The sequence below is a fragment of the Micropterus salmoides genome, unplaced genomic scaffold, assembly GCF_014851395.1.
Source record: "Micropterus salmoides isolate LMB-PRFRI ecotype aquatic unplaced genomic scaffold, ASM1485139v1 Ms_hic_scaffold_7, whole genome shotgun sequence".
NCBI classification, from domain to species: domain Eukaryota; kingdom Metazoa; phylum Chordata; class Actinopteri; order Centrarchiformes; family Centrarchidae; genus Micropterus; species Micropterus salmoides.
In genome coordinates, this window is record NW_024044459.1 from 8,875,549 (window position 1) to 8,890,813 (window position 15,265).

Here is a 15,265-nt window from a genome sequence, read left to right on the forward strand (position 1 = left end):
AATAGCCTGTGTTGAGATGATTCATGTTTACAAATGTCAAAAATCTTGATTTCATGATTTTCCATCTCATTTCGTTAAATGCATGTTTCCTGGACTCCTCTCTCCTCGTGTCTCCTCCTCCAGCTGGCATCTCAGGTAGTCTCTGTCTCACACTTGATATCATTCACAATCACTAACAACAGGCCCGGCGCCAGGATGAAGTGACTGAGGGGGCAGTTAAAAATGGCGAGGGGGCAAATCTGTTTTTATATATCAATACACAGGGCGTTTTACTCTTTTTTACGGCAGAAAAAATGGTCTGTGCTCCGGGCGCATGGTTCAAAAGGGTCATAGGCCTACTTAGTTTGTGATAACATGCAATACAGCAACCAAACACTCTGTCCCCATTAGCTTTCAGTCGAGACTCTGGAACAGACAGCAGACCTCTGCCCGAGGACTTCAAGGTACGTGCTGGTATGTATGGGTCTAAACGGTCAGAAATATAACAAGGTGAAAGGCTTCATGGCTATAGAGTCCAGGCTACTGGAGTCCAGGCTACTGGACTACCTCCTCCAATCATACGCACGCATTTGCCCACTGAAATTTTTATTATGTACTTAGCCGACCAATAGGACGTCGCTACCGATACATGCGTGACATATAAATAACAGTGTCCCTACTGCCTCAGCATCCGACCACAGAAGGTCACTGGACCAACAGGGGCTTGGCCTGACCATTAACACCTGCACTGCCCTGACTTCTCACTGGAAGATCAGGCACTGCCAGTGGATGTTCCCCCTCTACACCCAGTAGTCACCTGATCCTCACTTTTCAGATCCTAGGTCGCACTTTGGGAGCAGGATCCTGAGAAGGAGCCCGACATATCCAGATAGAAACGCACAAACAGGCACATTAAGGGCCAAGATTGTCTGAATCCGGCTGCACTGTGCTCACCATGAAGCAGCATACAGCTAGGGTGGACCGACAGGCACACAGCACACTCTCCTTCTTAGCAGAGGTGAGAGCTAGCAGCAGGGCTGTTTGAGAGATAGCATTTTCAATGAGGACTGCTCCAGTGGCTCATACGGTGCAGACATTAGAGCTACCAGCACAAGCAGCAATTCCTACTGAGGCGCCGATCGCTGTCTTCTCACACCCTGCAGAAAGCGTATCGCGAGGGAGTGGGTGAAGACTGTTCTGTCACCAAACCCCCCGTGACAGGAGAGATGCAGCGGGACAGCCCCTTCTCCATCAGACCTTGCAGGAAAGAGAAAACGGATCCCACCGAACAGGTAGGCAGATCTGTCTCCCTCTCAATGCATCAGCACTGAAAGCCCAACCACTTAGCTTTACAGCAAGACGTGGTGGAGACTGCCCGCCGTTTGGATGGTATGTACGACCTCCGCGGATAGACCAGCCCGAGTCTACCTCTCCCTTTTAGGAGCAAAACCTGGAGAGGCTGGTCCAACACCAAAATTGTGCATATGAAGCCTCACCCTTGCAACAGAGTCTCCCAGACCAGAGGTACAGGCCCGGGATTTGTCACTGTAGGCTGCGTCACTTCTACAAGAATGACGAATGACCATTCTCACCTAACTGATGGGGGGGGGGGGGCCTGGACTCGTACGGGGTCACCTCACCCAGGTGAATTCAGTGAGCAGTTCACCGTTTGCTGAAGAAAAAGGGATACTGAGGCAGTAGGGACACTGCTATACGCTATGCTTATACGTCACACACGTATCAGTAGCGACGTCCTATTGGTCGGCTACGTGCACAACAAAAATTTCAGTGGGCATGAAACTGAAGGTTTATGTGCATGTGTAACACGCATCCCCAATACATTAATGTATTCCGGCAATTCAGTATCCTGTTGGTTGGCTGTGTGAAGCTGAAGGTTATCTTTATTCATTTGGCATCTTGCTTGTGAAACAAAAAGTATTTAAAGCCCCCCTCCAGTGTATTTTGACAATTCTATGATATTTCATATATTTCTTAGTCATTTCCTTACAACGTTGATTACCCACGTAGTACGCCAAATATTTTGTGACAAATAGCTTAATTTTGTGCTCAAAGTTGCAAAAATTGCTTAGTTGTTCAAACGGGGTGGTGATGTATGACTATAGTAATTCCATAAGTCATACGTCCAAGCTTGCGCAGGCGCACTATCATGCCTCGTTAAAAAAACTGTCATGCCATCATGCCTCGTTAAGTCAGAGCATCAAACCAATGAACATCGTTGTGAGCTAGCTAACCAATTTATCATGTAATTTACTTAGAACTTAAGTAGGTATGTCTCTGTGTCTGATTGTTGGTTTGTCTTTCTAGTTTAGTTAGCTAAAATAACTAAGTTGAAGTTAGCCAGTTGTAGTTAGCTACCATAGTTATTGCAGAAAGTTAGCTAACAGAGGGTCTTCATTTTATTTTTTAGTTTCCTCCTCCTCCTCCTCCTCCTCCTTGGTTTAGTGTGCTGTTCATTTTCATTATGGCATTTGTCCGTGCGGTGTTGGAGGACAGAAAACGCGTCGCACTTTCACCTGCCACCGTCTCATATACAGTCTGCAACATGCATTTTACTGACTGTGGCCCAATGCCACAGTTTAGTGTGAAGATTTTTGTTGATTTTATAATGTATACATAATACTAAAATAATTAAAACGATTTATTTCCTTTTGAATAATAAACAAATTTATGAAACTATGTCCCTCTCCTTGGTGCAGTCATTTGTTCTAAATATATACTTGTATCATAGAAAGCATGCACATTGTGGCATAGTGTTCTTGTTCTGTTGCCTGCTCCTGTGAATACTAAAGTTAGCCCTCCGCTAACTTGAATGTAAAATTGTATATGTGCAGCTGTCATTTCGCTGGGGTTGTGACGGTCAAATATATCGATCCACTGTGTTACAGCCGCTGGTTTGACCGCTAGAAAAATTTACTTTAAAGCACAGTGCATTTCCTGCCGGCTCGGAGGCATTGCAGGGTTACCCAGCCAACCAATTACAGTTCTTATGGTCTGTGTTGCCCCGACGTGTAGTTACATTTTTGCGGAGGTGCACGTCAGGCTACAGCGTAGGGTACTGCGTAGGGTACGGTGCTACGCGTAGGCTACCCCATCGGTTCAATGAAGAAGTATAACCTACACTTAAAGAAGACCGTGGTTTCCATGTAAATTGATTAGTTTGTAGAAAAGTACAAATGTTGAGTATTAAATAATTGCTCGTGTGAGGGAATTAAAATAAATTGAAAGGAAGTCAGAGTTGTGTTAATATATTTAATTTTTTGTTTAAAAATTAAATTATGAGAAGTGCCCTTTTTTCCCCCTTGAGCCCCTGCCCACCAAAATGTCTGTGCACGTCCCTGCTCATCCCTGACATTTCAGACAATATTACTAGTAATCACAGCACTTGAGAAAATTTGTGAATTTGGCCTCCCTAATTCAGCAGGTTTTAATTTCAACAATTAGCTAAATGTCCAATTTGGCCCCTGCGGTGCGATGATCATTCATGTAGTAATTCTTGTTGTAATGGTTTTTGGTATCATCTTTAGTTTCTGTACCAATCCTTGTACGCGAGCCTTACTTTACAAATTGATAAGCTGGATAATTGGAGACAAAACACTGTATGTGAAAATACCAGTTGAGCAAAGTAAGCATAATGACCAAGACACAACATATTATGTTGATACTTTGACACGTGACAAGAGAGGAAATGTCAGAATTTAACTCTGGATGCTAATGGACATCACCATTAGCATATTTCTTTGTTACTTGAGAGGATTTGAGGGGAGAGATGTTGAATGTCAGGAGAGAACAGTGTCCTTCTCTCAGTGCAGCACGTATAAAGAATTGATTCGCCATATTTTTGACTCTGTAATCTTTCTTTCTTTTTCTCACAAGCCACAAGCCTTTTCTCTCTCAAAATGCCATCATCTACCTAAAGGGAGGATTAGTTTTTCAGATTTAAACCGTAATTGATGGATAACCGACAGTTGAGTTCTCACTGACTGCCATGCAAACCTTCTCTCCCCAAGTTTTTAAATTGGAAACATGATATATATCGCTCAGCTACTCAAGCTCTAACTAAAATTGTCAAAATCACAGCCGAGTGCTTTATTCTGAAAGCAAAAGCACCTTTTTTATCAACAAACAATTAAATTGTGATAATCATTAACAGCCCACTTCTTTAGATCATTTTTATGGGCATCAGCCTTAAAGGCCCCACTTCATAGTTCCAGACATGGGTACAATTCCCACCTCGGGTGACAAAATTGATTGGTCGAAGCTTGTGTGTTTGAACCTAATGGCTTCAAATGTTGCATTCGTACTGAGTGCAGTAGTTAGTATTACATTTATATATTGTCTTTCTAAGTGTAATCATTATTTACATGGACATTAGTGTTTCTGAAATGCTTTACTAACATGTTTCCTGCTTAGATGTTAAAGTTTGGATCTTGCAACAAAAACAGATCTCCATTCTCCATGCAAGTTTTGAAATGATTTTTAATTCTGGTGCTTAATGATTTCAAACTGAAATTACAGCTACCAGCAGCAGAGACAAATTTAAATTTAACAGTGACTGCATGATTGGCCGATGGAGATCAATGCAACATCTGGTTGGTTACAAGAGTAACCCATAGTTAGCTGATTAAAGGAGCAGTATGAAAGAGAGTGTGAATGAATGATATCAGGATTGGCCGAGTGACAGTTTTAGACCCAAAAGCAAGACACCAGAGAGCACAGAACACAGTTTGTGATATTTATTTCATTACAGAATAACTCAGGGCATATACAAAGTTGTGCCGCTAATAGCCAAACAAAGGTGAGTTCATACAGTGAAGAAACAACAGGCAGAATACTCAAAAATCCACAGTTGAACACACAATTGAGACACTTGGCAATGAGGATACAACAACGACTGAACAGAACTGAGCACACTGGGGCTCTGGTTAACTCACCACTAGAACACACGCCCCATGTGCAGAGGCAGAGTCCTCGCCACAGCGGCCCGGATTCAAGTCCTTTGCTGCATGTTGTCCCCTTTCTCTCTCTCTTGCATATTTCCTTACTCTCAGCTATCCTATGTAATAAAGCCAAAAAGCCCAAAAATATATTTTAAAAAAAGAACTGAGCACATGAAATACAGTGAGGAGTGGACAAGTGGAACATATTCATTTAGCTGACACTTTTATCCAAAGCAACTTACAATTGCTGTACATGTCAGAGGTCGCACGCCTCTGGAGGAACTAGGGATTAAGGGACACAATGGTGGATGGGTCGCAGTGGGGAATTGAACCCAGGTTTCTCACACCAAAGGCATGTGTCTTATCCATTGCACAACAGGAACATTAACACCACCGGAAACAAAGCTAAACATGTACACCAGACAGATGATTACAAAATAACAGGAAGTAAAGCTACAAACAAGACCAAGGATGGATGTAACCAAATACAACAGAGGACAACAGGATAAGACTAAAAACCATAACAAATGAAGCATAAAGATAATCTTCCTGGTTTAACTTACGCTGAGATTCATTTGGTGTAAAGAGAAGTATTTGAAAAGTCGGGAAATGGTTAAATTTTTTATATGTTAGTTAATTTGTTAATTCCATAAAATACAACACACTCTGCTATTTTACTGTAAAATAAACTCTATAACTTTGTTTCAGAATGTGCTGCGTATATTTATTGTTATTCATCCAAATGTGAACAAGGTTGGCTTATTCAAACCTCAAAAATATTAGTCTAAAAAGTGTGACCCTAAAACTGATTTCAGTAATGCCGAATTTAATCTCACATGTTCTATTCAACATGTACAATGATTCATTTTGTATCACAATTTGCTTTTTATGAAACACATTGTGATTCAGGATCAGCTTTTCATCAGACTTTTTAATGCACATTATCTTAGTATCTTTTGGGAGCAAGGTTTGGCATTAGTTAAAGGTTTGCATCGGTCCACCACAGCTTGGATATCTCCAACCTGGACACCTTCGTACGTCCCAGTGATCAGTGTCCAAGTTTCTTCTCCGTTGCTGTAGGTGCGGCTGACGTGTGCAGTGAAAGGGATTTTTGTCTTGTACTTATATCCCACCAAACGGGTACTGCAGTAGTGGTTTGGTTGGATGGTGACCTGCACAGAAGTAGAGTAGGAGGACTCTTCTGTTACAGTGTGTCCTCCTGAGAACTGTAATGACACATCAGCGCTGATCTCAATACTTCCGGAGGCGATACCGGGGACTCCTGCTGTGAAGGTCTTCTTAATACCAGCCCTGATGGAAGAGCCAATGTTCCACGTTTTCTGCAGCCGATTTGTAACTGAGAGAGAGACACTTTTTGACACTTGCTTGCACTCATTATTGGTGATGGCAGAGGTGCGCATGGTCTCTGGGGGATACTTGAATAATGTAGCGCTTTTTATGTTGTACTTGATGTTGGACATGTGCTCGCTGTATACATCAACGTCATAGGCCAGGACCTTGTAACTCTTCTTATACCAATACTCAGAACCTTTCCAGGGAAGGTAGAAGGCCTTATGCTTAACATGTACCTTCCCGAGACCATAAACGTTCTTCCCAACATATATGTCCCCTTTGGAACAGGTTTTGACTGAATTTTGGGGCACTGAACCATAGGAGCCGTCCTTCCACTCAAGGATCTCAAAGTTGTCTTTGTTTACTAGAATCTCAAACGTGTTGCTTTTAAGCTCTTTCTTTTTATAGGGGTAGTGGCAATAAGAACCCATGGCGGGGCTGTAGAAACCGGCATCACACTTGTACTTGCAGACGTAGTCAATGCGACCAACATATTCATTGTAAATCGACACAGATCCTTTAGGGAGGGTGCCGTTCCAGGTCAGCCATTTCAGGTTGGCGCTTTTATAATTTAAGTTGGGAGGTTGAGCCTGTCTCTTCTGTCTCAAGATAGATGAAGAAGGAAGAAATCGATGTGTTAGCATTGTTCTGTTAGAGATGATTTCAGGAATCCTGTCCTCTGGACCTTGGTTCAGTATGGAGACTGAAAAGGCATAGACACAATAAGTTAGTCTCATGGGTCTGCTGGACGGATCGTATGTTGTTGCTATTTACCTTTGTGAAATATTAAATGATGTAAAATGTATGATGCTTTCATGCACATACATGCATTTTGAGAACCATGAGCACTATGAACTGAAATGGTATGCAACATATTTCCTCCTAAGGTGTTTTGCGTTGTTTTAGCAGATAGTGTATGACCTCTCAGTGGAAATAGGATACAGGATAATTTAAGTGTCATTAGTCAGATAGCATTAGCTTGAACTGTCAGACATTTTATCATGTTTTTAACTTCATACCCTTTTGTGCTATATTGTATTGTACTGCAGAAAGATCTGCTGAAAGCATTTTCCCCATCTAATCTGGGTGAAGAAATAATACTTTGAAACTCAAAATAAGGACCTTTGGACTTGATTAAGAAACCTCAAAAAAGAGAAATTCCCAATGCCAGTTGCTTTTTACCATTTGTGTGCTGTGAGCTCTTCTTTACAGTGTCCTGAAGACTGGCTGAGGACGGAGCCAGCAGGACCAGAAGAAACAACACTGGCAGCTTCATCTGGAGAAGAAACACAGACAAAAATGTTTATTAAACAATTTTAAACCCAAAGTCAACATGTTTTTAAACCAGGTTCAGTAGGTTCATTCATATGACTGGCAGCAAAAAAAGAAAACAACAAAATCCCTCCCTAAGATTATTCGGCAAATCTTGGTCCTCACAGGAATATTTCAAAATTCACTTTCTTGGTGAGAGATAGCAGAGATTAAGATTAATACCACTCTCATACCTGTCCGGGAAATTATATCAATATAACATTTTATAATTAATATATTAACATTCTACTACTACTAATAATAATAAAATAAATTTTATTTCTATAGTACTCAATGACACTTTACAATAAAACCAATACATTTAGTACATTAAAATAGCACCACCATGCTTTGATGGTGATAACAAGAATTGCATGCATTTTTATCTAAGTGAATTAGTGATGTATCACCCTCACGCATCACCATACATCAATAACAGCCATATTTTTACACGATCGATGCTGATGGTGATATATAGATGGTTTATTAAGAACTGGCTCCCCTGTAGTTCGCACTTACTGGTCCTCTATTGGGAATTATTATAGAATTATTAACAATTCATCAACAATCATGTCTTTTCTGATTTGTTCCTCATTGTTTCTTAACTACCTCCTACACTAGTACTAATCATTAACTAATCATTATCTACTTTATAAAATTTGATCAGGAGTTACATATCAATTAATTGTTCACTAACAGTTAGTTTCTTATTCTTTCCACATTGTTAAAATTGTGTGTCTCGTATTGTAAATCTTTATCGTTTTTAAATGCTGCAACCAAATTTAGTAGCTAAGTCACTAGTATGAAACTACTAGAACTTTGGAAGGACTTTACCAGCTCTATATCTCCATATCATGAGTACAGTGGTGTTAACATGTTTCAAAGGTATGCTGAACTCAACGTTTTTAACTCTCTATGGTAAGGTGTTGCCTCTGGGCAACATACCCATTTTTGGCCTAGTACACCTCCACCAAACATCCCAAAATATGATGCATTACTTTAAAAGAATTACAGGGCCTTAAGGAAACCAATAGCAGTGTTAAAAATTTGTCACATGATTCTCTGGCACCCATTATGAATCTTTTTACTGCTGCTTTTGACATATGGTTCAGCTCCACCTTCTCTCTGCACTAAACCTCAAAACAACATTTTTATGCCATTTTTTGACCAAGAAAAATTATATTCACACTAATAGGCAAGTCAATTTTCATTATTAATTGTTTAATATAATTTATTTAATAATTATATCATGCAAAATAGTTAAAATGCAAATGTTGCCTTGAGGCATCATACCATTATGGAATCCTGCCATGCCATTTTTTGGTGTTGTGCATTAGGTTTATGTACTGATCAAAAGCACAACAGTTAACATAATTTTCTCTCATTTTATGAGCCAAAGACGGCTGCGAGGTTACATATGTCTGAAATGGCACCAGAAAACTGAAGACACACATTTAAATCACACAAATGATGAATTGAAGGTAAGGTAGCTCTGTCTTGATTTTCAGCATGTTTTTGATGTTTGGATGTAAACTTTGTTGAAATATGTCTACTCTCTTTTTTACATTCATTCCTGTAGGCAGTTCCACAATGGTACAATGTTGCCTGAGGGTAACGTTTAGACAAACAAACCTATGTAAAGAATTTTTTTTTATATTTTTAAATTTAAAATGATTGTATTTTAAACTTGTAAAGCCATTGAACATTATTTTAAGAAATTTTATTCAAACTTTAAATAAAACCTCTCTTTTTCCATTCTTTACCATTATGGTACAGTGTTACTTTAAGGCAACATAGCCAAAGCTTACCCCCAAAATATTTATTTAAATTATGTTTACTTGGTCCATTTAATGATAATAAAACACAACAATATTTTTTTTACCCACTGGCAAAATAATGTGTACCAGAGGGTTAAGAAAAATGGGTGAAATGTTTTATACTACGTCGCCTCTTACGTGCCTTCCCCTCAAACATTTTTGCAAAAAAATGTTTTAATAAAAATGTTCATGTGTGTGTGTTAAACCAAAGCTGAATACTTAATGAATGAAATACACTAAGGTAAATATACAATGAAATAAAGTACACTTACCATAATAGTCACTAGGCTTGGCTTGAACCGGACACAGCAAAGTCTCAAGGCTCAGTCACCCAGCTCTACACCTCAGTTCATTTAAGGAAAATAATAACCCCACCCCTCCCCCCACACACGTATTTTTTACTTCTCTATCAGGAACCTGCGGTTAAGAACCGCAGGTTCCCATTATCTGTTATCTTCTATCTATTATCTGTTAGGCAAGATCCAATGAAGTATGTGTACTTTTATGTGACTGCTACTCTCTATTTTTCCTTGATAAGTTTTTTTCACTATAGCTCATAAAAATAAATAAATACATAATACATGTGTAAATATAGGTTTTAAATAGTAGGACATGTTTTGAATTGTTACATAACCTACATGCATTGTTGGAAGGATTACACTGCGTGCGCGATTATTGGTCAGTATTCTAATCATTATTTGTATGCACATTTTCCAACTCCAAACCACATAAACTTTAATGTTCATTTGAGTTAATCTTTTTCAGGTATTATGTATTTTGCCTGTCAGACGGATGCAACACTCTTGAAATAGCTAAACTTTTGAGGTGTGACCACCGGACACACCTCAAAAGTTGCTAGTAATAGTCAATTTGAGCGCAAAAAGGATATGGAGAAAATGTGGTCAGTCCACAGAGACACTAGCCATGTGGTCTTCATTAAAGTAAATGAGGATTTAGAAAAATATGCACAAGACTATTTGATCAGTAGAAGACCTCTTTCACATTGGGTGAAATAGTAACACACACACACACATTATGTGCAGAACATTCTCTACTGTAATGGAACATTTTTTTTAAACTGCTTGACTTTTTACTTCTCTGTTAAATTTGCATGACCGCTTTGTCGGGTTTAAGTTCGTTTACCCATTGCTTTAAGGGAAGTGATAACGGGAACCTGCGGGTTTCTGTCATCTGTTATGCAAGAACCATTGAATTATGTGTACTTTTATGTGACAGCCGTCTTCTATATTCTTGCTTGATGTATAAAATTATTCAGATGAAGGAGATCTTTGCTTTTTGGCTGTGGAGACCCTTGATCTCAGTACGCCTTAAGCCATTTTCAAATGTGAAATAAACTTTTTAAAGTTTTTAATAGCCTACAGATTACCAGCGACTCGTCACTTTGAAGGCCTACAGTTGGTGGTCAGGCCAATGGCAATGATGGCAGAACCGGATTGTAGTGGCAACTTTTAGAACTTCTTTTGCCACTATCGCAGGACATAAAGTTTCTGACTCGTGCTTTCCAAAGAGGGCAAGACTGTATAATCCAGCAAGGCAAGGCAAACGTAAGAAGAAAATTATCCAACGTTTTATTTGACACACAAAAAAAACACTAAAGTTACAAAATAAACGTCTCCAGCAGAGTCCTAAATCCTATGTGTTCTATCAAACGTATTTACGCACAGGTAACTTCTGAATTTCCAATTGCTATGACACGACGGTCAGAAAATTGTTGCTCCATGTCTTGCTTGGCTGTCCCTTTCTTTACCGCAGCACGTGCCAATAGGTGTTCTCACCTAATTTTTACTACACTTAGCTGCACTTCTGTCTGAGACAAACATAAAATATTACTTTTTCTTAATGGCTCTAACACGGATACTTGCCGATGAGATGCTCCCAGGGTCCCTTGGGATTTAACTGGTATCAGCGGGAAACATTTTCAACGTGGGCTAGTGCTGATCTGTTGCTCAGAGTTTGTCTGAAGTCCTCTTTGTTACTGAGTAGATACTCGTTTGAATACTTCATAAAACTCTGTTTGCCGTTCAGTCATTAAAGGTAAATCCAAACAAGATAAGGTTTCAAAAGGAAAATGGTTGGCTTCTTCTTAATCAAAAGATACGTAAGGTAAACAAGGTAATGACTATAAACAAAACAAAGATAAAAGTTAAAATAGCACAACAACTTAAGGTTTGCATGATCTCAAGAATAAAATTAAATGTTGCTGAAGGTGTTTCAAAGTCTAGGGAATTTTGTCCCAGAGACTTTACAAATAGGCAAATCAAATTTCCTGCTCTTGGGAATTAGACAAAGAAGGATGGACAATTTAGAAGTCTCAGACTTTTTTTTCCGGGCAGAAGTTTGTTAAGAGAGTGTAAGGGTAAGTCATGTGCAGTTATAGGCTTCAAGTCAAAACAGTAATCCTAACAGATAAATGGAATAAACAGCCTAACTAAATAAGATCAAAGGAAATACACATTCTGATTGTAAAGCCCTGGACATACTAGCTGTTAACTACACGTTCACGTACGCAAGATGGCTGCCACGCGTATCCTGGGTTCCTCTGGAGCGTTGGTTGTGCACGGCTCCTAAATTAACGCTACGCATCCGCGAGATGCAATTCAGTATGCAGTTGGTTTGCCAACCGTCTAAAGAAATTAAGAAGACGGTCGGCAGCAGACTTGAAAAAAGGAGATTTGTGGTGGGATGTTTACAGTAAAACTCCTGGAGCTAGTCCGCAATTACTGACTTCATTATGATGTCTCATTAAAATCATAACCTCCTCAAGTGTCGCTGTCTTTGGTTTGTTTACGATGTGCAAATTCGGAGGTTGTCAAGGAAGATAATAGTGGATTCACGTTTAATCCTCCAGGTACATGCAAAGTATACAGGCAAGTATGTGGATAAAGCTTGATTTATACTCCTGTGTAGGGTCTACCTGCATAGCTACACCGTAGGCTATGCACGTAGCCATGCATTTATGCTTGTGCGCCAGTGTCCCCGTCATTCTGCGAGTACACCCCCAAACGCTTGTCGGCGGTAGCACTACAGCGTCCACTGTGTTGACTTTTGCCGGCCGAGCAGGCTAACTTCCGGTTTAGCCCTCCGCTAACATGAATGGGGGTAAAATTGTATACGTGCGGCGGGTGTAGCCTTTTCAAATGTTACCATCCGAATGGATCCCATTCTGTCATTTCGCTCGGGTTGTAACGCTCAAATATATTGATCCACCGTGTTACAGCCGCCGTTTTGGCCGCTAGAAAAAGTTACTTCAAAGCACGGGCACTTCCTGTTGGCTCGGAGGCATTACGGGGCTACCGACAACTCGACATGTTGTTACATTTTTGAGGAGGTGCACGTCAGGCTACGCCGTAGGTGACGCCGTAGGGTAGGGGGCTATGCAGAGGCTACGCTGGTTGATTTGATGCAGAAGTATTAATTGCAAGAAAAAGCAAGTATGTCAGGGCCTTTAAACACTACTTAATAGTAGAATAGAAAAATAGCTGAAACAAGAAATCAGGTCACGAACAACAGTAAATAAAGATGAAATGAAACAAAGGATGATCTAGTTACGAACCCATTCTCAAACTTTAACCTACAATTACTGTTCTCCATAATTTCTACTGATAAAACAGGATATTAGGGAAACTAATTAGAAGCAGAACAAAAGACAAATTACTTTTTTAGTGGGTGAGTGACTGATATGTATGAATGTATATATATATATATATATATATATATATATACTATATCTCACAAAAGTATGAGTATACCGCTCACATTTTTGTAAATATTTTATATCTTTTCATTCTTTTTCAACACTGATAAAATGACACAAGTAGTGAGTCTACAGCTTGTATATGTATTTGCTTTCCAATCATAATAACATGTCACACAGCCATTAATGTCTAAACTGCTGGCAACAAAAGTGAGTACACTCCTAAGTGAAAATGTCCAAAGTGGGCCCAATTAGCCATTTTCCCTCCCCGGTGTCATGTGACTTGTTAGTGTTACAAGGTCTCAGGTCTGAATGGGGAGCAGGTGTGTTAAATTTGGTGTTATCGCTCTCACACTCCCTCATACTGGTCACTGGAAGTTCAACATGGCACCTCATGGCAAAGAACTCTCTGTGAAAAAAAGGATTGTTGCTCTACTTAAAGATGGCCTTGGCAATAAGAAGATTGCCAAGACCCAGAAACTGAGCTGCAGCACTGTGGCCAAGACCATTCAACTGGACAGGTTCCACTCAGAGCAGGCCTCGCGATGGTCGACCTGCAAGAAAGTCAATTGTCTGCCTTTTAACAGCCGAGCCGGGAAAAATTTTAAGCCAGTCACGTCTTGGACAACTTGGCTTGAACTTGACACAGTGCAGTCGCAAAGCTCAATCACCCAGCTCTTCACCTCAGTTCATTTAAGAAAATATTAACCCCGACCCTTCCCACACACACACATTATGTACGGAACATACTAATGGAAAATGTATTGATGTGATAAACGTCGGGTTTAAGTTCCTTTACCCATTGCTTTAAGGCAAGAGAAAACAGGGAACCTGTGGTTCTTGACCAGTTCTTAACAGATAATTGGAACATGTGGTTCTTAACCAGTTCTTAACAGATAATTGGAACATGTGGTTCTTAACCAGTTCTTAACAGATAATTGGAACATGTGGTTCTTAACCGCAAGTTCCCATTATCTGTTATGCAAGAACCATTGAATTATGTGTAACAGCCATCCTCTATTCTTGCTTGATGAATAAAATTATTCAGATGAAGGAGGTCTTTGCTTTTTGGCTGTGGACACCCTTGATCTCTGTACGCCTGACCATTTTTTTTCACAATAGCTCATAAAATAAATAACAATATAATAAATGTTACACATTGTTGAACAAATTTAGGCCTTAAATATTAGGATAAATGTTGAATTGTTACATAACCTACAAGTTATGTAACACAAACAACATGTCTGTTTCACTGCAGACACACACTCACAAACACAGACTGTCTCTCTATCTTGCATTTTTATGCTATTTAATTAGAAACACTTATACTATCAGTATTTAAACAATATAATATTCAATATAAGATATGGGAAGATTCAATTGGGCAGTCCATTACAAAATGTCATTGCTTCATGATAATTGGTTACAAGTTTTAGCTAGCCTGTTACTGAATCTCATGACTGAAATAGCAGATAAAGTGGGGTAAAACCGACTGCTGTAGGCCACTTGCAATATAGTCTAACACATCAAACACCTATAGCAATGGCCACCTACTACAATTGTAGTGAACTTAACTTTGAACACAAATTGGTCATATAATAAAATAAAACATTGAATACATGCATACATAGGATCCTTAGGTAGGGCGGAAAATAGGCTTCTAGCACCCATATGCAATAGTTAGATGAGTTATTTTAAGACAGGAGCTTACTTATGTTCTCTACATCTATTCAAAACTAGAATTTTGCTGGACTCGGTGCAGACAACTGAGACACTGCAGAGTCAGAGCAGTGGAGGCAGGGAGACAGCAACGAGAGACACAGAGAGACACACCCTGACACAGATGCTGCTAGTTTCTTCATTTTTTTGGCTCTAATTAGCTATGAATTAATCCATAGTATAGGAGGAACCTGTGCATGTGTCACACACACACACACACACACACACACACACACGCACACAGATCACACTCACACACATACACAAATGCACACACAGTATCCTGTGTGCATCACTTTAGCATACTTTATTTTAATTCACAAATAATTGTATATCATAAAGGACTTAAAAATGTAAAAATATGTTGGTACACACAAACAAACAAGCACACAACTATTAATGCTGCTGCTAGT

At 39.5% G+C, this 15,265-nt stretch overlaps 1 protein-coding gene across 1 annotated transcript; it reads right to left on the reverse strand.

The window, feature by feature from the left end:
* Window positions 1-4,718: 4,718 nt before the first annotated feature.
* LOC119891175 (natterin-3-like) lies at window positions 4,719-9,756 on the reverse strand. Its single transcript, XM_038702532.1, has 3 exons — window positions 9,691-9,756; window positions 7,473-7,566; window positions 4,719-6,993 (listed from the first exon to the last, which is right to left on the reverse strand). The coding sequence occupies exons 1-3, from the start codon at window positions 9,691-9,693 to the stop codon at window positions 5,879-5,881; spliced, it is 1,212 nt and encodes a 403-aa protein (XP_038558460.1). The 5' UTR covers window positions 9,694-9,756; the 3' UTR covers window positions 4,719-5,878.
* Window positions 9,757-15,265: the final 5,509 nt, after the last annotated feature.

Bases quoted from the DNA above. Each gene is read 5' to 3' on its own strand.
- LOC119891175 (XM_038702532.1), bottom strand. The intron at 6,994-7,472 runs GTAAAAAGCAAC...ATGCCTTTTCAG, and splicing joins GAGCTCACAGCACACAAATG to TCTCCATACTGAACCAAGGT.